This window comes from Saimiri boliviensis, chromosome 1, assembly GCF_048565385.1.
Source record: "Saimiri boliviensis isolate mSaiBol1 chromosome 1, mSaiBol1.pri, whole genome shotgun sequence".
NCBI classification, from domain to species: Eukaryota; Metazoa; Chordata; class Mammalia; order Primates; family Cebidae; genus Saimiri; species Saimiri boliviensis.
This window is the reverse complement of record NC_133449.1, coordinates 113,977,836-113,999,505: the sequence shown is the minus strand read 5'-3', so window position 1 is coordinate 113,999,505 and position 21,670 is coordinate 113,977,836. Positions and strand designations below refer to the sequence as shown.

Genomic DNA, 21,670 nt, shown 5'->3' with positions numbered 1-21,670 from the left:
CCAAAGTCTCATCTCATTGTGACATCAGGCCGGGCTCTTTGAGATCTGCCCTTCTGGGGCTCCCTGTGAAGCTGCTGTACCACTACACCCTCAGAATCCTAGAAGCATTGCTGTCTAGCTGAGAGACCCCTAGATTCTTAGCTCTTTGTGTAACTAAGAGGGTGCAAAGCACGATCCTAAGTCTTTCTGAGGTCATTAACAAGAGTCCTACAGTATGTAAGAATACAGTATATAATACATAAAACAATATTTTACTAGCATTGCCCTTGTAAAATGTTCCACATTCTGATTTTGTCTGCTTGTTTCCTCTTGGTAACATTGAACTTCTTCTCAAATCTCTCTCCCTTACCTTCATATTCCATGTAAAATTAGATTTTGTTGCTTAACTGGATTCAGGTTAAATATTTAGGCACAAATACTTAATAGGGGATTCAGTGTACATACTACATGATAGCTATAGGCACCTCATGTCAGGTCACTCTGTTGTTAACGGGTTAGGTTTCATCATACACAGTGATGACTACAGATCTCTCCTTTGTAAAAATGTACATTTTCATCTTTGTGATCTTTGTGATTTGCATGGGATTTGGGGGATGGTACTACGAACAACGCAAAATGCCTCACAAATTCCTGTCATTCTAGTACAGGGGCCATGCTAATCATCGTGATATTCTTCCCATTTTAGTTTGTACTGTGGAAGCAAGTCCTGACCTGGCTCTTGTGAATACAGCTCTTCCATTTCTTGTGCCAGCGCCTGCTCCTGCGCCAGGTGTCTGTTGACTGTGCTGGGAAGATCCCTAAACTGCTTTCACTTCCTTGGTAGTCCTTTGCCTACCTCTGGTTAAGCCGTGTTCGTCTTTGCTCCAGGTTTGCTGTCAATCAGATCCTGTCTGCTTTTTATCCTCCAGGGTCTTCTGGTGGCCCTCTTTATTGTGTCCGTGTGTTTTTGTGGGTTTCATGTGCACATATGAAAACAGAGAGACAGAATGTATTGTGTAAGGAGATTCGAGGCAGGAAGTAGGGAGGTAGTGTGTGTGCTTGTGTTCAGTCAGATATCTCTAGCCAACCTTTGCTCTTGGGAAACTGTATCTCAGGACAACAATGAGGAAAGATCACATGTATCAAGTTATCACATTCTACTATATATATATATATATATATATATATATATATATACACATACATATATATACACATACACGTATATATATGCATATCATTATTTGCCAATTCAAATAATTCAAATTATTAATTCAAATAATTCATATATATACATATATATGCATATATATATCATTATTATTTGCCAATTAATTCAAAAATAAACTTTAAAAAAGTTTCAGAACATGAAGATACAGACCGGATTGTTATGGACTGTGTTTTGTGTCCCCTCAACACTTACAGTTTGAAGCCCTGACCTTTAACGTGACTAAATTTGGAGGCAGAATCCTTTAAAAGAGTAATTAAGGTTAAATGAGACCATAAGGGTGGAGCTCCAATCCAATGTGACTGGTGTCTTGTAAGAGAAAGAACCCAAGGATGCGCGTGCGCAGAGGAACAGCCATGTGAGCACGTGGTGAGACAGCAGCCATCTGCATGCAAGGAGAGAGGCCTCGGAGAAACCAGCCCCGCCTGGTGAAGCTGAATTAACAGGTACCTCTCTTATAATGATGCAATCGCTACTTCTTTGAAAGTTAAGAGGGCCACACACACGCACGCACACACACACACGCAATATCTCCCAATATATAAGATGGGTTAACAATTTCTGTGAGTGCTGCTGAAGACTGTGGGAAGAATCTAAAACTGGTACCACCCACACACAAGGTCGCATCATGCCCATCAATTTATTTTGATCTCATGGAAGGCGTTTTGGAGCAGTGCTCAGGAAATAGCTCAACCAAAAGAACATTTAAATTATGTAAAAATGAACTCCAATGATTTAGATCTATTAATCTTCATAGTAAGATTTCAAACATAGTACTGTAATTTCAAAACACACAAAAAACCTGTAATAATTTGATCTCATAGGAGATACATTCTGCTAATTTTTTGCAGAAAAAACTTGGAGAACAATACTTGATCACCTTCAGGTATATTTGGTAACTGGACCTGAAGAGGAGACAAGTGTAGCCAGGACTAGACCAAGGATGATCATCAGTAATGACAGCTATTTAACAGATGTTCATGGAGTGCTTGCTATGTGCCAGGTGTTCTCTGAGGCGCTGAGGATGCAGCACTAAACAGACGTATCAATAATGATGATAAGAAGGACATTTATTGAGTTCTTATTGGGCTAGGCCCTGAGCTCAGTACTTTGTATACAGTTGACCCTTGAATAACACGGGTTGGTTTGAACTGCATGAGTCCTCACTTATACAAAGTTTAACAAAGTTTTATCGAACTTTGTTTCAATAAAAGTTATACCATGTGTGTCTGACTCTCCTGCCTCCTCTTGCAGGTCCTCTACTTCGTCCACCTTGGCTACCCCTGAGACAGCAAGACCACCCCTTCCTATTCCTCCTCCTCCTCAGCCTGCACAACATGAAGATGATGAAGATGAAGACCTTTATCATGACTCACTTCCACTCAATGAATGGTAAATGTATTTTCTCCTCCTTATGGTTTTCTTAACATTTTCTTTTATTTGGCTTACTTTACAGTATATAATTCATATAACTTACTTTACAGTATGTAATTCATATAATAAAATATCTACTAATCAACTGTTATTAATGGTTAACAGTTGATAATCAACTGTTCGATCAGGCGTCTGTATATAATGCATATTAACAATCAACTGTTCGATAAGGCTTCTGTGTGTAATACATATTAACAATTAATCAACTGTTCCCTAAGACTTCTGTATATAATACATATTAACAATTAATCAACTGTTCCATAGGCTTCTGTATATAATACATATAACAGGCAAAATATCTGCTAATCAGCTGTTATCAGTAAGGCTTCTGATCAACAGCAGGCCAGTAGTAGCTACGTTTGGGAAGTCAAAAGTTATATGTAAGCCAAGTATGGTGGCTTACACCTATAATCCCAGCACTTTGGGAGGCCAAGGTAGGAGGATTGCTTAAGGTCAGGAGTTCAAGACCAGCCTGGGCAATATAGCAAGATCCCACCTCTATAAAAATGTTTAAAATAAAAAAAATTTTAATTTAAAATGTTATATGTAGATTTTTTTACTGTGTAGGGTTCAGTGCCCTAATATCATTGTTCAAGGGCCAACTGTGTATTAGCTCATCTGTCCCACCCGCACCACAGCTCTGTGAGCTACTATCATTATGTACATTTTACAGATGCAGAAGCTTCTGAGAGGTAACTCACCCAAGGTCACAAAGCCAATTAAAGAGGTGAAAATTGGACCCTGCCCAGGCCTGCTGGCTTCCTGAAGTAACCCAGCAATTGAGTAGAAATGGCTGCTGGAAATGTTTCATAGGTAGGGAACTAAGACATTTAAAATTGTATTTGCTTAAGCATTCCTTTTTTACAGTTGATCTAAAGGTAAAATTCAGTATAGTTCTACCAAATCTCAACAAAATATACATTACTGGAGTCCAATCAAGGAACTTTCATCATAACATTAATTACTTAAGCTCATGGATCTACAGAATTATCTGTGACTAGCATGTACCATGGCAAACTTTTTTTTTTTTTTTTTTTTTTTGAGATCTTGGACTTGATCTTGGACTTTGAGGCAGGAGAATCGCTTGAACCTGGGAGGTGGAGGTTACCATGAGCCAGGATTGTGCATTATACTCCAGCCTGGGCAACAAGAGCAAAACTCCTTCTCAAAAGAAAAACAATAAAATAAAATAAACAAGATAAATAAGTAAAATATATAGTTGGAGACTGATCAATGCTGAAGAGAAAGGAGAGTGTCTTAGTCCATTTATTATTTATTCTGTTGCCAGCTATAACAGAATAGCTGAGACTGGGTAATTTCTAAAGAACAGAAATTTATTCCTTCATAATTCTGGAGGCTGGGAAGTCCAAGATCAAGGCACCAGCGTCTGATGAGGACCTTCTTGCTGTCCTCACATGGTGGAAGTCAAAAGGGCCAACAGGGGGACAGATTCTGGGTCCTCACATGGCATGTGTAGAGAGAGCACCCACTCCCCAGAGCCCTCTTTAAATGGCATTAATCCATTCATGGTGGTAGAACCCTCATGACCTAAACACCTCCCATTAGACTCACATCCCAACCTTGTTGTATTGGGGATTTAGTTTCCAACACACGAATTTTGGGGGATACAGTCAAACCATAGCAGGGGATATCAAGCATGTGAGTTGTTAAAATTGTTGTTAAATAGTTAAAATGTTAGATAGGGTGGCCAGGGAAGACCTCATCAAGACAGTGACTTTTGAGTAAAGACCTGAAAGAGACAAGCCATGTGGAAATCCAAGAGAAACACAGTTCAGGTAGTGGAATAGACAATGCAAAGCACTGAGGACTATGTGTGTCTGGGGTACTTAAGGAACAACAGGGAGGTCATGGGCAAAAGCAAGGGGACTAGAGAGCTAATGCAAAAATCCAAGCAAGAGATGACGGTGACTTAACCCAGAATGATGAGAAATGGTCAGATTCTAGAAATATGAATGTTAAATCAACATTTGCTGATGGGCCAGTTAGCTGAGGAGCCATTACAAAGTGTAAGGGTTGGGGGAGGAGATGAAGGAAAACCCCTACATTTTGGCCTGAGCAGGCAACTGGAAGGATGGTGCCCAATACATTTATTTTTTCTTTCTTTCTTTTTCTTTCAATGAACCATGTGTACAGTTTTTCATATTTCTTTTTTCTTTCTTTTTCTCCCCATCCCCAGATTTGCATTTCTGTCACTTGCACCACAACCTTCCCACTCAATGAAAGAAATTTAGAAAGCAGTGGTTTTCAAAAGAACATATTTAAAGCTGCTTCAAGTTTTGCTCATCTAAAGCCTGTGTGTTCTCTGGAGGCTGTGACTTTCGAGGGCAACTCTTAAAAGCTAAAGCGGCCCATGCCCTGTTCACTAAAACACTTGTTCTAAGTTCTAAAACACTGCAGTCGTATGATTCCGAAATCTTGAAAGGATTACAATGAAAAAGTTACTCTATTTTCAAGGATCCAGCAGATACTTTTCAGAATACTGAAAGTTCGTATATTGTAAATATACCAAATATACTCTGAATGTTATCAGTATACTGCAATTCTGTTCAGTAGAATACTGGTACATTGATTGGTTGTCTGTGTGCCAAGGAACAGAGCTTTCTCAGAGAAGAGAAATACTCCTGGCTCTTAGGATTTAAGCTATTAACATCTATGCTTGAAAACCACTTGCCACTTTTGTCAAATGAATTGATGCAGTTCAGCATCTAAGCTCAAACATTCGCTAATTTCACCTTTTTCTGGTTTATTCACTTGTTTATTAGTAAGGAGAGGACAGATTAAATACAGCAACAATAGATACACAATGAATAATAGTTTCATGATGAGCCAAGACATTAAATAAGACAAACAAGGCAATCTGATTTTATGTTCAACATTGGCCTATTACTTTAATAATAAAATAACAGTGGTATTTGAGTTTGGAGCCAGTATTCTGGTCTTTGTACAAAAATAATGCCTTTCTTTGGCATCAATAAATCATTATCCATCCATCTTAATTGTATCAGCATTAAAAATAGCTTACACTCTTTGGCAGTAAATAACATTGCCTTCAATCAGACAAATTATATTTCTATCCCAAACTACATCCAGTACCATGTCATCAAGAGAAATTCTAAATTATCACTGCAGATTGTGTTTTTACACGGGATTGTATCACAAACCAAACATTTAAAATATGAAAAAGGAAAAATCCTTCATATAACTGCCTCTCAGTGTGTCTCCTCTCCAAAGCTTCTAGGCTGCTTTCTCCACTGGGCTTCAGACCTTCCTGTCTAGTAGCTCCTGGATACCATGGTTCCCAAACTGAACTCATCCTTTCCCTCAAAGTGCCCCTATTACTGTGTATCCATTCATGACATGTCCATCCACCTGGTCAACCAGCTTCAAAACTTGAATCTTTGACTGCTCTCTTTACTTCACTTCCTGTATCCGAATGGTTGCCGAATACTGCCCACTGAACAGCTTCCAAGCTGGTTCCCAGCATCTAATCTCTCTCTTCTTTATCCACCGCTGGAATTATCTTCCTGAAGCTCAGATTTATGTTACTTGCCCCCAAACCTTCCATTTCCTATGGAATGGTCTTAACTCCTTAGAACAGTACCAAGGCTTTCCAGTTTGGCCTTGCCGTCCCACCCCACTGCATCTTGTTTTCATAGTCCTTAGAATTTAATGCATAGAGGTGACTGAGTGATGACAATCAATGAATTAGTGGCCAATGCTTTTGAAAGTTTTATTACAGTTCTCAAGAGAAGGGGCCGTGTCTTGCTGCACAGGGCCACACGGGAAAGTATTAGGGTCAGAGAGAAGGCAGAGGGAGTGAGGAGAAAGCCTACTAGAGCCTTTGGGAGGACATGGGAAGACATGGGTGAGGCAGGGAAGTCTAGCAGGCTTGGGATTGAATAGTTTGAATAATGGTGGCAAGCTCTGGGACATAGGGGTGATTTCTAGTTGTCTGGCACTTGGCCATGAGGTGATTTATTGCAGTGACTTGGGGCAGGGAAAATATTGGTGTGTGAGACGGATAAAGGTGGTGTGGGGATATAGGTTTGGATTGGTTTTGTATATGAAAGGGGTGTTCACAAGCAAGCTCTTTGCTATCTCTAGGAATTAGCTAACTCTGGAGGGGCAATTCCTCCCCAGGCCCCGAAGGCCCAAAGATGTCAAAGCATCATAAAATACAGAAACTAAAATCCATGGTTAATACACACCTCCCTTCCCACACGCCCTTTACTCCTGGCTCCAGTAGCCCCAGAAATGCTCTTCTAGATGAAGTAAGTTCTGTAGTGAATCTGTCAACAATTTTATGTTATCCCATAGCCTGGCTGAGGAGAGCCACCAAATCTGTGCAACCATGGTCCTTGCCCTGGTCACTGGACAGTGACCGCACCTGATACAGGCACCCCATCTCTAGGGTGGCCTGCCTGGACCAATCGATAAACTGGACCAATTGGATTTCCATTTTTAGGGATTTAAATTCAGAGCCACGGCCGGGCGCGGTGGCTCAAGCCTGTAATCCCAGCACTTTGGGAGGCCGAGGCGGGTGGATCACGAGGTCAAGAGATCGAGACCATCCTGGTCAACATGGTGAAACCCCGTCTCTACCAAAAATCCAAAAAATTAGCTGGGCGTGGTGGCGTGTGCCTGTAATCCCAGCTACTCAGGAGGCTGAGGCAGGAGAATTACCTGAACCCGGGAGGCGGAGGTTGCGGTGAGCCGAGATCACGCCATTGCACTCCAGCCTGGGTAACAAGAGCGAAACTCCGTCTCAAAAAAAAAAAAAAAAAAAAAAAAAAAAAAAAAAAAAAAATTCAGAGCCACTAAAGGAGATTGTCAGTTGATGACGAGCGAGGACACACTGGAGTACACTCACAACCCTTGCAAGCCAGGGGCAGTCTAGTGCTCCACCCCTCTACCCACCCCGTCGGACTCCCACCAAAATACTAACAAAATACAATGCACTCGTTCATCATCTAGACCATAATAACTCGCTGGGGCTAGTGCTGGCAGTTTTTGTTTAACGTTTCTTTCAAATACCAAGATTAACTGAGTTGCATAGTGAAAAAAAAAAAAAAAGAAAACTGTAGTAAAGGATTGGGCTTAGGCCTGGAGTGAAGGGCACAGGATGCCTTTATTTTAAACCCCCAAAAGTGTTGCAAAGTGTTTTTAATTTCACATAAATATTTAAGGATCACATGAACACATTCCAGTACGAATGCGTCCAGGAGTTTCAACGGGCGTTCCAGCTTCTTCGTAACGTTCCCACACTGGGCTACAGGCGGAGCGAAGAGAACCTCCGGCGCCCCCACCTACCGCTCCACAGCCTTGTCTCCCGGCTCTAAATTTGCAGACTTGGTCGATTGCTTCTGCCTGGGCGGTACCGCCAGAAATCGACTGCTCCTGTCTGGCGCGTCCCCGGGCGCGGGAAACAAGTTTCAATCCACTCCCCTGACCCTAACCATCCTGGCCGATCTCCGCCTCTCCGTCTTCTACACCCCTAACTCTCCGAGGCTCCTCCGAATCACTCAAGTGGAATCGGTGAAGCTCAAGTAGCCGCCATGTCCGAAGCTTATTTCCGAGTGGAGTCGGGTGCTCTGGGGCCTGAGGAGAACTTTCTTTCTTTGGACGACATCCTGATGTCCCACGAGAAGCTCCCAGTGCGCACGGAGACCGCCATGCCTCGCCTCGGTGCATTCTTCCTGGAGCGGAGCGGAGACGCAGAGACTGACAACGCGGTCCCGCAGGTGAGCATTTGGTTGCGGGGTCTCCCACTGAAAGACTGCAGCTCCCGGCGGACCCCGCGGCCCTGGGAAGCCGCGTCGGGGCGCGCTGCCCTCTGGGATTTGTAGTTTTCAAGTAGCCAGAGCCGAAGGCGCTAACGACTTTGAAAACTCCGCGGGGGTCCAGTCGCGCGCAGGGTGGTCTCCACACCATCTGTGGTGAAGCTACATTTATCCTAGGTCGTCAGGCAGGCTCCAGCATTGATTTCGTTTTTGAAACTGTCCAAATTCCTCAATGCCTTTCCCCCACCCCCTGCAACGTGTGTTGAATGCTTAAACATTGACTGCAGCCGAGTACTTCAGAATTAGAGTTCTTTTTTTTTTTTTTTTTTTTTTTTTTTTTTCTTGAGACGGAGTTTCACTCTTGTTACCCAGGCTGGAGTGCAATGGCGCGATCTCGGCTCACCGCAACCTCCGCCTCCTGGGTTCAGGCAATTCTCCTGCCTCAGCCTCCTGAGTAGCTGGGATTACAGGCACGCGCCACCATGCCCAGCTGATTTTTTTGTATTTTTGGTAGAGACGGGGTTTCACCATGTTGACCAGGATGTTCTCGATCTCTTGACCTCGTGATCCACCCGCCTCAGCCTCCCAAAGTGCTGGGATTACAGGCTTGAGCCACTGCACCCGGCAGAATTAGAGTTCTGATCATGTTTGCCTTAAAACAGGTTTGGTTTCAGTAAGAGCATGTGATGAGTGGGAACCCCAAGTTGCTAGATTCATTCCTGCATAATGGTGACAGGATCAGCGCCCACTTACTGAGGGCTTACTTAGTGCCAGCATGGATGGGTGTGGGGAGTAAGCTTTTCCGTCTGTTATCCCATTAATCTTTCAGCAGCCCGATAGTCAGGAACTGTTGCGGACTAGAAAGGTTGTGTCCCTTGGCCAGGGGCTTCAGTTAGTGGTGAGCTGGGATTCAGAACCCAAGGCCGTATGGCTTCAAATATAAGATTGTCCCAGGAACATGGCTTGTGATGATTAATTTGAATTTCCTGTTTCACCTAAGTTTAGTTCAGAACGATGTTTTTTGTTTGGTCTGTTTGTTTCAAGTTAATTTTTATCAAAGTAGTACATAACCAAAGTTTTAAAAGTGAAATACTACCAAAAGATTTATAAGAAAAAATAGCAGGACATGCCTTGCTTTTCCCATTCCCCCTCCAAGTCCACAGGACTCATGGACCTCTTTTAATGGTGCCTTCAAGATTCATCTCCATATTTCTAAATAAGATTCTTAAACTTAAGTTGTTGGGTTGTTTTTTTAAATGGAGACATTATCTGTTGACTTCGCATCGTAGCAGATGAAGATTTCCTTCCCATACCCGCTGGTAAACATGGAGCTATGCTGCCCAGACTTTATTCATATTTCCTTAGTTTCTTAGTTAACGTACTTTTTCTGTTCCCAGTTCCACCTAAGATACCACACTGAATTTAGTAGACGTGTTTCCTTAGCCTTCTCTTGGTTGTGACAGTTAAGCAGACCTTCTTGTTCTAATGACCTCAACAGTTTTGTGGAGTGGTGGTCAGATATTTTGTAAAATGTTCCTCAGTTGGAAATCTTTGGTTTTGGGGTAGTTTTGTTTTTGGCTTTTGTTTTTTTGACAGAGTTGTTCTGTCATCCAGGCTGGAGTGCAGTGGCGTAAAATCAGCTCACTGCAGCCTCCTCCACCTTCTGGGTTCAAGTAATTCTCCTGCCTCAGCCTTCCAAGTGGCTGGGATTACAGGCAACCACCACCACACCCAACTAATTTTTGATTTTTAATAGAGATGGGGTTTCACCAGGTTGGCCAGGCTGGTCTGGAACTCCTGACCTCAAGTGATGACCCGCCTCAGCCTCCCAAAGTGCTGGGATTACAGTTGTGAGCCACTGTGCCCAGCCTTCTTTGTTTTTGTTTTTATTCTTTCTTTCTCAGGATTAGACTTGGTTATAGGCTTTAGGGAGGAAGACCACAGAGGTAAAGTGCCATTTTCATCACATATTAAGGGTACCTACCATCAACAGGACTTTTTACTGTTCATTTGAACCTTGGCAGAGGTGGTGTTCGTTAGGTTTCTCCACCTTTTCATACTGTACCGTTTGGACAGGTCATTATCACTGTCACACTCAAGGAGTAGGGAGTCATGTTCCACTTCTTTGAGTGCTGAGTGTCTACATTAATATTTTTGTTTTTGGAGACAAAGTCTCGCTCTATTGCCAGGCTGGAGTGCAGTGGCAGAGTTCACTGCAACCTCTGACTCCCTGGTTCAAGCGATTCTCCTGCCTCAGCCTCCTGAGTAGCGGGGATTACAGGCACGCACCACCATGCCCAGCTAATTTTTGTATTTTTAGTAGAGATAGGATTTCACCATGTTGGCCAGGCTGGTCTCGATCTCCTGACTTCGTGATCCAACCACCTCGGCCTCCCAAAATGCTGGAATTATAGGCGTGAGGTACATTAATTTTCTAGAATCCTTCTGCATGGGAGATTTGTGTAGGAAGGTTTGTATGACATTTAATTTCGTTTATAAGATTATGCAGACTTTATTTCTTCTTGTGTTTTGGTATATTGGTTTTTAATTTAAAATTTGACCATTTTATCTATTTTATTTATTTTACTTTATTTTTTTGAGACAGGGTCTTGCTCTGTTGCCCAGGCTGGAGTGCAGTGGTGTGATATGGCTAACTGCAGCCTTGACCTCCCAGATGCAAGTGATCTTCCCATCTCAGCCACCTCCATGGCTGAGATTACAAGCATATGCCACCATGCCTAGATAATTTTTTTTTTTTTTTGGTCTAAACTTACAGTGGTATCAGTACAATGTTCAGAATTTCCTTTACTATCTTTTTTAATGTCAGTAAGATTACAGTGGTGTCATTTTTATTTTTAATACCGATAAATTGTGTTTTCTCTTTCTTGATTACTCTTGCCAGGAGTCTATCAATTTTTTTATTCTTTTAAAAGAACTAACTTAGGACTGTGTTAGTTTTTGCTTTTGTACCTTTGTTTTTAGGTCATTAAGTTCTCAAATAGTTCTTAACATCTACTTTATTTGGGCTTAGTTTTCTATTATTTTCCCCCACAACACACACACACACACACACACACACACACACACACATTTTGAGATGCAGGTCATTAATAAATGTATAAAATCACAACTATTCATAAATGTATAAAAGCACAACTTTAATTGCATTTCGTAAGTTGTAATGTGTTACATTTTCGTTATCAATGAATTAAAAATACTTTTTAGGCCAGGCACGATGTCTCATGCCTATAAACCCAACACTGGGAGCTGGAGATGGGAGGACCACTTGAGTCCAGGAGTTCGAGACCAGCCTGGGCAACATAGTGAGTCCCCATCTCTACAAAAAAATTAAAAAAAAAAAAAAAGCCAGGCATGGTAGCACACACCTGTGGTCCCAGCTACTCAGGAGGCTGAGGCAGGAGGATCATTTAAGGCTTTGGCGGGGCGGGGGGTGGTCAATACTGTAGTGAGCCATGATTGCAACACTGCACTCCAGCCTAGGTGACAAAGCAAGACCCTGTCTCAAAAAAATAAATAAATAAATATGTTAAAATACTTTTTCATTTCTATTGTGATTTCTTTTTTGACCCATAGGTATTTAGAAGACTAGTGAGTGCTTAATTTCAAACATTTTGAGATTTGGTTATTTACCAATTTATTTTTTATTTTTTATTTTTTTTGAGATAGAGAGTCTCGTTCTATCTCCAGGCTGGAGTGCAGTGGCGTGATCCCAGCTCACTGCAACTTCCGTTTTCCAGTTTCAAGCAATTCTCCTGCCTCAGCCTCCCGAGTAGCTGGGACTACAGACACGCACCACCATGCCCGGCTAATTTTTTGTACTTTTAGTGGGTTTCACCACGTTGGCCAGGATGGTCTCGATCCGCCCGCCTCGGCCTCTCAAAGTGCTGGGGTTACAGGCGTGAGCCACTGCGCCTGGTGGTTATTTACCAATTTTTCTTTGTTATTTCTAGCTTAATTCCACTGTGGCTAGAAAAGATAGTCTGTATCATTTTAGTCTTTTGAAGGTTGCTGAGACTTGCTCTATGTCAAAGCATAAGACCAATTTAACCATTCTGTGTGGACTTGAAAAGATGTCTATTGTGAGCTCATGCTGTGCAATAAATGATCTGTATGTGTAAATTAGCTCATTTGTTAATTGTTTTGTCAAGATTTTCTCTGTCCTTAGTTTTTTTGAGGAGGGGAGGGGGCTACTGGTTGTTTTTTGTTGTTGTTGTTGTTTTTATTATTCTGAAAAATGTGTGGAACAGGCATGGTGGCTACTGCTTGTAACCCTAGCACTTTGGGAGGTAGAGGTGGGAGAGTCACTTGAGGCCAGGAGTTTGAAACCAGCCTAGGCAACATAGCAAGACCCTGTCCTTAGGAAAAATTTTAAAATTAGCTGAATGTGGTGGCACATGCCTATAGTCCCACCTACTCAGGAGCCTGAGGCAGGAGGATTACTTGAGCCTAGAAGAGCATTGCACTCCAGTCTGGGTGACAGAACAAGACCTCCTCACTAAAAAAAATAAATAAATAAAAATTAAAAAGCATATTAAAGTCTCTCACTATGATTATGTATTTGTCTATCCTTTTACTTCTGTTAATTTAGAAAAATATTAATAATTTTCTGGTAGATATAATGACCCTTTTATTATTGTCATATGTCCCTCTTTATCTCTAGTAATGCTCTTGTCTTTTGATTAGTGTTAACATGATATTTTTTTCATCCTATTTTTAATCTTTCTGTGTCTTCATATTTAAGGTATGTCTCTTTTAAGCAGCATATACTTGGGTTTTGTTTTTTATTCAGTGTGCTGATTTTTATTGGTATATTTAATCCATTTACATTTAATTATTGATATATTTGTGTTCATTTTTACCTTCCTACTGTTTTCTTATGTCTCAACTGTTTTAGCTTTCTTTTTCTAGCTTTTCTTGACTTCTTTTGCATTAATCAAGTTTATTTTATTATTCATTTACCTTTTTATTATTTAGTTATATAGTCTTCTGTTGTTTTAGTGGCACCTTAAATATATTACACAGTCATTTTTGACTAAAAATAATGTTATCTAAGTTACTACATTCACCACTTCACAGAAATGACTAGGATCTTAGAACACTTAAACCCCGTTTTCTCTCTTCTTTTGTATTATTGTGATGTATTCTATCGTGATGATTGACTCATTGAAAACCCTAAATAACATTATTATTATATGTCCATTTATACATTTTTTTCATTATTCTTTTTTCTTTCTGCATTTCCACAGTTTTTTCTGTAATTGTTTTCTTTCCCTCTTCAGAATTCCCTACTCGGGATCTTCTGGTGACAATTCTCAATTTCTGTCTGTGTCACAGATCCCCAAGACCAACCTAGATTTGATGATTCACTAAGGAGACTTAAAGGACTCAGCATATAGTCACACTCATGGTTAGATTTATTACATCAAAAGGATATAAAGCAAAATCAGCAGAGGGAAAGGTTGCATGCAGTGAAGTCTGGAGGAGACCAGGCACAAGCTTCCAAGAGTCCTCTCCTAGGGGAGTCACACAGGACATACTTTATATTCTCCAGTAATTTGAATTCTGACAAAATGTGTCAAATACTGTCTACAGGGGAAGCTTGTGAAAGACTCAGTCCCCAGGGTTTTACTGGAGGCTGGTCATGCAGCACTCTCTGCCCAGCACAGACCAAAATTCAGACTCCCAGAAGGAAAGCAGGTGTTAACATGAACCACATTGTTTGCACAGACAGCTCAGGCACACTCTCATCAGTTCTGGGACTGGTCGAAATCCTCCTGAAATCCAAGTTCCCAGATGCCAACCAAGGGCCAACCTTGCAAGCAGACCTTGCTAAGATAGTAGTCTCAGGTCTACTGTGTTACTCTTTTCTGCATACTTTCTCTATGGAAATGCCTTTATTTCACCTTTATTTTTAAAGGCTCTTTTTACTGGGTATAAGATTTTATACTCACAGTTATTTTCTTTTAAAACATTTTTTTTTAATTATATTTCCATTGTTTTATAGCTTCCATAGTTTCTGTTAAGAAGTTGGCTTTTTTTTTTTTTTTTTTTTTTTTTTTGAGACAAGAGTCTTGCTCTCTTGCCCAGGCTGGAGTACAATGGCACAATCTTGGCTCACTGCAACCTCCACCTCCCGGGTTCAAGTGAGTCTTCACCTCAGCCTCCCAAGTAGCTGGGATTACAGGTGCCAGCAGCTATACCCAGCTAATTTTTGTATTTTTAGTAGAGGCGGGTTTCACCATATTAGGTTGGTCTCGAACTCCTGACCTCAGGTGATCTGCCCACCTCTGCCCCCCAAAGTGCTGGGATTACAAGCGTGAGCCACCATTCCCGGCCAAGACACTGGCTTTAACTCTTATCGCTCCTTCTTTAAAGCCGGTGTGTTCCTCACTCCCATCGACAGCTGTTTTTAAGATTTTCTCTGTCTTCAGTTTTCCACAATTTGGGTAATATATGCCTAGTTGTGATTTTATTACTATTTATTCTATTAATTTTGTTATTTATAATGTTCCTTGAATCTGCGGTTTGGTATCTTTTTTAGATTTTGGATAGTGTATAGCGATTATCTCTTCAGACATTTATTTTGCCTCAATTATTCCTCCTCCCCATCAAGTAACATGCGGAACTTTTTCCTCTTTCTATACCTTATTTCATACATCTCTTAGGCTCTTCTGTTTTTTCTCTAGATGCTGTAGTCTGAATATTTTCTACTGACCTTTTCTCCCATTCACAGTCCTCTCTTTATCCATATCCAATCCAGTAAACATGTTAAATTTTATTTAATCTATTGACTTCTTAGGTTTAATTATCAAATTTTTCAGTTCAGGAATTTCCATTTGATTTTTAAATTTATTTTAAAGTTGGCGTCTCATTCCCCTGATATTTGGTGTCAAATACTGGGCTTACTTCCATCCCTTCTTTCTCAGCTCTTAGGCCCTCGTGTCCTGGTGGTGTTGGCAGCCTTGAACCAATATTGGTCTGTCTCATCTTGTGCAGTTTGCCAAAGGCTCTGCTTCCACACCCACAAAGCTGCTCCCATCTTTTTGCAACAGTTCTCCCTTGTGAGAGTTTTTGGCTTTTATTGCTTCATTCAGTTCAGTTGTTTGCCTTTGATTTTTTGGAGATTTATTACTCTTAATTCCTGGTCTGTCATAATCAACTCATGTTGTTTTCTAATTCTATTAAGGCTTTAAAAAATAGAGAGACATGGGTTCTGTCATCTCTGAGGCTATGAAGTGGAATGGGAAGGGGCTGCCACCCAAGCTCAGGTTGATCCTATTTTTCTTACTGAGCCCTGGCACCCAGTATGGTGCTTAGTGCATAGCAAGCACTCAGCAAATGGATATTTGGAATAAATATTGAATATTCAAAGAAAAAAGAAATGTTTACTATGGCTCTGAAGTGTCTGTAGTTGGACAGTTTTTGTTTGTGTTAGAGAACTCTCCCTTATCCTACATTTTTGTTCTCCACCATGTTTTTGTTATATAATTCCATTTTTTTCGGCCGGGCATGGTGGCTCACACCTGTAATCCTAGCAATTTGGGAGGCCAAGGTGGGCAGATCACCTGAGGTCAGGAGTTTGAGGCCAGGCTGACCAACACAGAGAAACCCCATCTCTACTTAAAAAAAAAAAAAAAAAAAAAAAATACAAACTTAGCCAGGCATAGTAGCACAACCCTGTAGTCCCAGCTACTCGGGAGGCTGAGGCAGGAGAATTGCTTGAACCTGGAGGCAGAGGTGGCAGTGAGCCAAGATTGTGCCATTGCACTCCAGCTTGTGTGACAGAGCAAAACTCCATCTCTAAGTAAATAAATAAATCCATTTTCTCTGTCCATTCCATCATCACATAAAACTTCAGCCCACGCTCTTCATTTCTTCAAGTCATACCAGGTCTTCTGTGCTTGACAGCCACTCCACCAAAGAGAAAAGGCAGTATTCTCAGGCGATGCGTATTTCCCTTTCGTCACACACATTTACCATGTTACTTGTCTGTTGAAAATTTACCTGCGTGCATGCTGCAGGGTTCCAAGCTTGAACTCCCCTTGTGGCTGGCAAAAGGACTTTTTGACAACAAGCGACGGATCCTTTCTGTGGAACTCCCCAAGATCTACCAGGAGGGCTGGAGGACCGTGTTCAGCGCGGATGCCAATGTGGTGGACCTCCACAAAATGGGGCCCCACTTCTACGGGTTCGGCTCCCAACTCCTGCATTTTGACGGTCCTGAGAATGCAGACATTTCCCAGTCTCTGCTGCAGGCAAGTAATGGGTGGGAAAACCGATGGTGCGGCACTTGTCTTAGGAGCAAGCCTCAGAGACTGCTTTTACCAGGACAGTGTATGGCTTATCAATTTCATTTGTTATTATTCCAAGTCAGCCTACAGTTACACTGCCTGCCCATTATGTATTTTATTATACACACACACACACACACACACACACACACACACACACACACTTTTTAAATATGACCTGTCTGCTACTCTTCATATTTGCTTGCTACAAGTTGAGGCCAGCAAGAACTCTAAGAAATAGAAAAGGGTGATGGTGGCCAGGTGTGGTGGCTCACACCTGTAATCCCAGCACTCTGGGAGGCCAACGCGGGAAGATCACTGAGCCCAGGAGTTCAAGATCAACCTGGGCAATATAGTGAGACCCCCATCTCTATTAAAAAGAGAAAAAGGGCGATGATGCATTACGGGTGACAGGCACTTAGATACACAGTCCCAGGCCTGGCCTGAGGGTTCCTGTTGGAAATACATGAGTTATTGAGTTACCTGTTTCCTTCGTTTGTCCTGGGGTTAGGGCTTGGCCCTGCCATGAACTAACAATGTGACTTGGTCAAGCTACATGACCTCTCTAGGCATCAATGCTTCACCTGTAAGGATTGATGACAATAGTGCCAAAATGACAGAGTCGTGGTAAAACTATGTTGCACTGTGTAATAAACAGTAACTCATATTGTTATTACTTCTCCAGGACAAAACAATGTTATACATTCTGTTCTCATCTTTTATGGTATAACCTTATTTTAATTTTTCATAATTATTTTGTATGCTATTACTCTTAGAAGAAACCATCCTTTCTGCCTCTTGGGACAGAAGCATTTGCTACTAATAACAATAATAGGTGATGCTTCTCAAGGAGCTTACTGTATGCTAGCCATCTGCTAGGTGCATTACATGTGTTTATTGGTTTTCTTAACAACTTACTGGATTTTCATAACAATCCACTTCACAGATGAGGAAATTGAGGCTTGGCAATATGCAATGACTTCCTTGAGTGCTAGAGGGAATTGAGACCTCCTTCTGAGTCCTACACAATAATTCTTTCTTTTCTTGCCATTTAAATGTTCTGAGATAAAAATGGATATGAGTTTGTGGGGTGTGAGATCAACCCTGACTTCTCTTACTCCCTTGTTTCCCAGACTTTTATCGGACGTTTTCGCCGCATCATGGACTCCTCCCAGAATGCTTACAATGAGGACACTTCCGCGTTGGTAGCCAGGCTAGACGAGATGGAGAGGGGCTTATTTCAAACAGGTCAGAAAGGACTGAATGACTTTCAGTGCTGGGAGAAGGGGCAGGCTTCTCAGATCACGGCTTCCAGCCTCGTTCAGAATTATAAGAAGAGAAAATTCACTGATATGGAAGACTGAAGGCCAGAGCACAGAATGGCTCCTTGTAGACGTATCCCTCCCTGTGTTCTTGATAGGAGCTGGTTGACCTTGTACAGAAGCAGAATCCTGTCCCATTTCATGGCTTAATTCCTGTGGCCATAGGAATTATAGGGAACTGGACATGCTGGAGGATGTGGATATCCCTGCCTCTATGAGTCTCCCAGGACCGTCCCACTCCGCTGACCCACAGCCCAGGCCCGTTAACCCAAAAACCCGCAGCCAAAGAGAAATCGAAGTCCTCCTAATTAAGGATCACTGCCATATAACATACCATAGTAGAGTTGCAACTGGGATTCCTTGTGTCTAGGAGTTTGGACAGCTTCAGAGGTACAGTTTCACTAGCCACAAAGCACAGGTACAAATTGGGTCATCTTTGCCCATTTACAAAATGTTCTCTTATCTCATTTGCCTCATCTTCCTCATGGTTGTACAGAGGATAGCACCCCACCATGCTGGCCTGACTTGTAACTATCTATTGCTGCCTGCCTGCAGGGAGTTACCCCAGTTTCCAGAAACAGTCAGCAAGATAAAAGGAGGAAAAGGGAAAGGCAGATGAACAGCATGGCTTTTACTGAAGCAAAGACGCTGGCCTCATACTCTCCACTTAGAGCTTAATGAACTGGAGTCTGCATAGCTCAGCAGTCAGCCCAGAAGGGAAATGGTTAAACTGGGCTTGTTTTTGCCTCGGAGAGCCTAAGAACACCTGCACACTTATTCCACTCCCTGTCTAGAAAAGCTGTCAGGGAGTCGTTTGGAATTGCAAAGTAGTTATTAAGGAGTGTTCACCAGCCTACGTTACATCCCAAAGTCAAGACTTGATAGCTGACTATGAAAGGCCCTGTTTTCAAAACCTAACATTGCAGATGTAAGTGGGCAAGGAGCCTCCACTGTGCTTTTTTTACCTCTTCAGTAAATGTTGCGACATTATTGCATAGAAGATCCCTGACCATTTGTTAGGATCCTGGTTAAGCAAGCACAAATCTCTTTTCCCGGACATCAAGGATGCAGCCTCAGGTTGAGAAAGAAACAGCGTTCCCTGAGCCGGTGAGACTGTTCGCAGGCATCGGTGCTTCCCCTCTGACACCCTACAACTAGCAAAGATTGCCTTTGTCGTTGGGAATTATGAAGGGATTTGGGTATCCAGATTGTGCAGATGCAAACTTAGATTGTCAATGCCAACTTAGAACCACAGAAATGCTTTTAAAATGCCCGTTTTAAGTTGGAATTGATATTTTTATAATTTGATTTTAGTGCTAAATAAATAATTGGCTTTGTACATGAATATGTTCTGTATAAGTATTCTTTCTGTCACTCTGGTATTACCGATCATCAGCAAAGCTATCAGAATTTTGCCTTTGATCGTATTTGACAGTAATGCACAAATCCATGTTTTAGCAGCTGCTCTTTTGCTTGTGTGGTACACATAAATAGGAGGTACATTCTCTGTAGGAGTGTGCTGTGTCCTAGGAAGATGAGATTTCCATTACTACCGCAGCATTTATATATAGCCAGGGCCCCAGAAACCATTCATGGAGCGAGAGAAGCATATTATTTAACTTTTGGCATCCTTCTTTTCACACATAGCTTTTTATTTAAAGTCAACCCTAAGTCTGCTGCCGTTTTTTTCCTACTTCCTAAAAAAAACAAAAAGAAATTCCTCAGAGGCCACGTATCAGGAATATGTAGGTACTCACATGCAGAATGTAGCGCCTGTTTTAGATTTTGAACAGATTATATTACATGTGGCTTTTGAACCCATTTTCTTTTTTTTTTTTTTTTTGAGACGGAGTTTCACTCTTGTTACCCAGGCTGGAGTGCAATGGCACGATCTCGGCTCACCGCAACCTCCGCCTCCTGGGTTCAGGCAATTCTCCTGCCTCAGCCTCCTGAGTAGCTGGGATTACAGGCACGTGCCACCATGCCCAGCTAATTTTTTGTATTTTTAGTAGAGACGGGGTTTCACCATGTTGACCAGGATGGTCTCAATCTCTCGACCTCATGATCCACCCGCCTCGGCCTCCCAAAGTGCTGGGATTACAAGCTTGAGCCACCGCGCCCGGCCGAACCCATTTTCAATTACAGATCTGTCTTTAAGCCTGTCAGACCACCCCTCTCCCCAGCAGCCCACCAGTCAGTCATTTGGATTTTGATTTGGTCCCTTCAAGAGGTTATTAAAAAAAAAAAAAAAAAAAAGACAACAAATAGACCCAAATACCAAATTGCTCTCAAAATCCAGGGAGTAAATATGTGCCCTTTCCCCTGAAGCTCTCTGTTGCCACATAACTGTGGCCTTAATTATAGACAGAAGGCTCAGTGTACGCAGCTTTTTCCCAGGGACAGTGTGGGCAGTCAGGAGGAGTGAGGCAGGCCTTGCCTCAGTCGGTTCTTCCTGCTGTTCATGACCTCTGGATCTGGGAGGCTGCGGGCTCTCCACGGCTCTCCGTCTCCATGCTGACGGCTCCCAAATTCCTATCTCCAGCTCAGACCTTTCCCTCTAACTCCAGGCTTGTATCCAACCCGCTGTGTGATGTTTCTCCTTCCCCTCGGTCTGCTCCTCCTCTGATCTTTTCCCATCTTCATCCTTCCCTATTGCTCAAGACAAAAATGCTATGTCCTCCCTGACCTTCCTTCTCTCACTCTCCATAGCTTTTGGGTCTACCTTCAAATCATTTGCAGCATCTGGCCACCTCCCCATCACCTCTGGTGCTGTCAGGGCAGACCCCTACCATTTCTTTCCTGGAGTTTCGGGGTCACCCCCAACTGCCTCCCTGCATTAACCCTCCACCCCACCTTCAGACTCTTCTCACCGTAGCAACCAGAGTGTTCTTGTTCAAAAGTAAATCAGATTCTGTCAATTCTCTGCTCAAGACCCTCCCATCTCAGAGAAAAAGGCTACCCAGTTATCCCAGCACACTTTGAGCAAGATGCGGTGACGCATGCCTGTAATGCCAGTATTTTGGGAGGCCGAGGTGAGTGGATCACTTGAAGCCAGGAGTTTGAGACCAGCCTGGCCAACACAGTGAAACCCTGTCTCTACTGATAATACAAAAATTAACCAGGCATGATGGCAGACGCCTGTAATCCCAGCTACTCAGGAGGCTGAGGCAGGAGACACTTGAACCCAAGGGATGGAGGTTGCTGAGGACCCAGTAAGCTGAGATTGTGCCACTGCACTCCAGCCTTGGTGACAGAGCATCTTACAGAGTGCACTAATCTTTCCACACCACTGAATCCGAGGTTTCTGGAATACTGTGTCTGAACTAGTGAAACTGGCACACAGTGACTTGAGTCAAGTTCACTGGGTGACTCAAGTTCAGACAGCAGTCAGTCCCACTCTGCATCTGTCTGTTCTTTCCCCTCATCCTTCGAGAACCCCCAAGAAAGCTTTTTATCTTTATACTTGAAACAATTGTGTCTACATGAAAATGTAATATTTTAAACTGACCTTGCTAAAAGAAAATAACTGCAGAAGCTATATATATATTTCAAAGCAGATATTTTTGTGTTCAGGAGAAAAATCTATAAAATGTA

The 21,670-nt window shown here is 42.2% G+C and overlaps 1 protein-coding gene and 1 pseudogene across 2 annotated transcripts; one reads left to right on the top strand and one right to left on the bottom strand.

The window, feature by feature from the left end:
• Positions 1–604: 604 nt before the first annotated feature.
• LOC120362180 (U6 spliceosomal RNA) lies at positions 605–705 on the bottom strand (annotated as a pseudogene).
• A 7,146-nt stretch (positions 706–7,851) lies between these two features.
• Positions 7,852–19,421, top strand: GINS3 (GINS complex subunit 3). 2 transcript variants are annotated; one of them, XM_074402225.1, is made up of 4 exons: positions 7,852–8,403; positions 11,048–11,164; positions 16,485–16,718; positions 17,888–19,421. In XM_074402225.1, exons 1-4 carry the CDS (start codon positions 8,218–8,220, stop codon positions 18,116–18,118), a joined length of 768 nt encoding a protein of 255 aa, XP_074258326.1. In that variant the 5' UTR covers positions 7,852–8,217; the 3' UTR covers positions 18,119–19,421. The 2 variants fall into 2 exon arrangements, with proteins under 2 accessions (XP_074258326.1, XP_003943555.1); XM_003943506.4 differs by lacking the exon at positions 11,048–11,164.
• Positions 19,422–21,670: the final 2,249 nt, after the last annotated feature.

Excerpts from the sequence above, each read along its gene's own strand:
- GINS3 (XM_074402225.1), top strand. The coding sequence starts at position 8,218 with ATGTCCGAAGCTTATTTCCGAGTGGAGTCGGGTGCTCTGGGGCCTGAG. Across the intron at positions 11,165-16,484 it reads CTCCATGGCTGAGATTACAA|GGTTCCAAGCTTGAACTCCC; the intron begins GCATATGCCACC and ends TGCATGCTGCAG. Across the intron at positions 16,719-17,887 it reads TTTCCCAGTCTCTGCTGCAG|ACTTTTATCGGACGTTTTCG; the intron begins GCAAGTAATGGG and ends CTTGTTTCCCAG.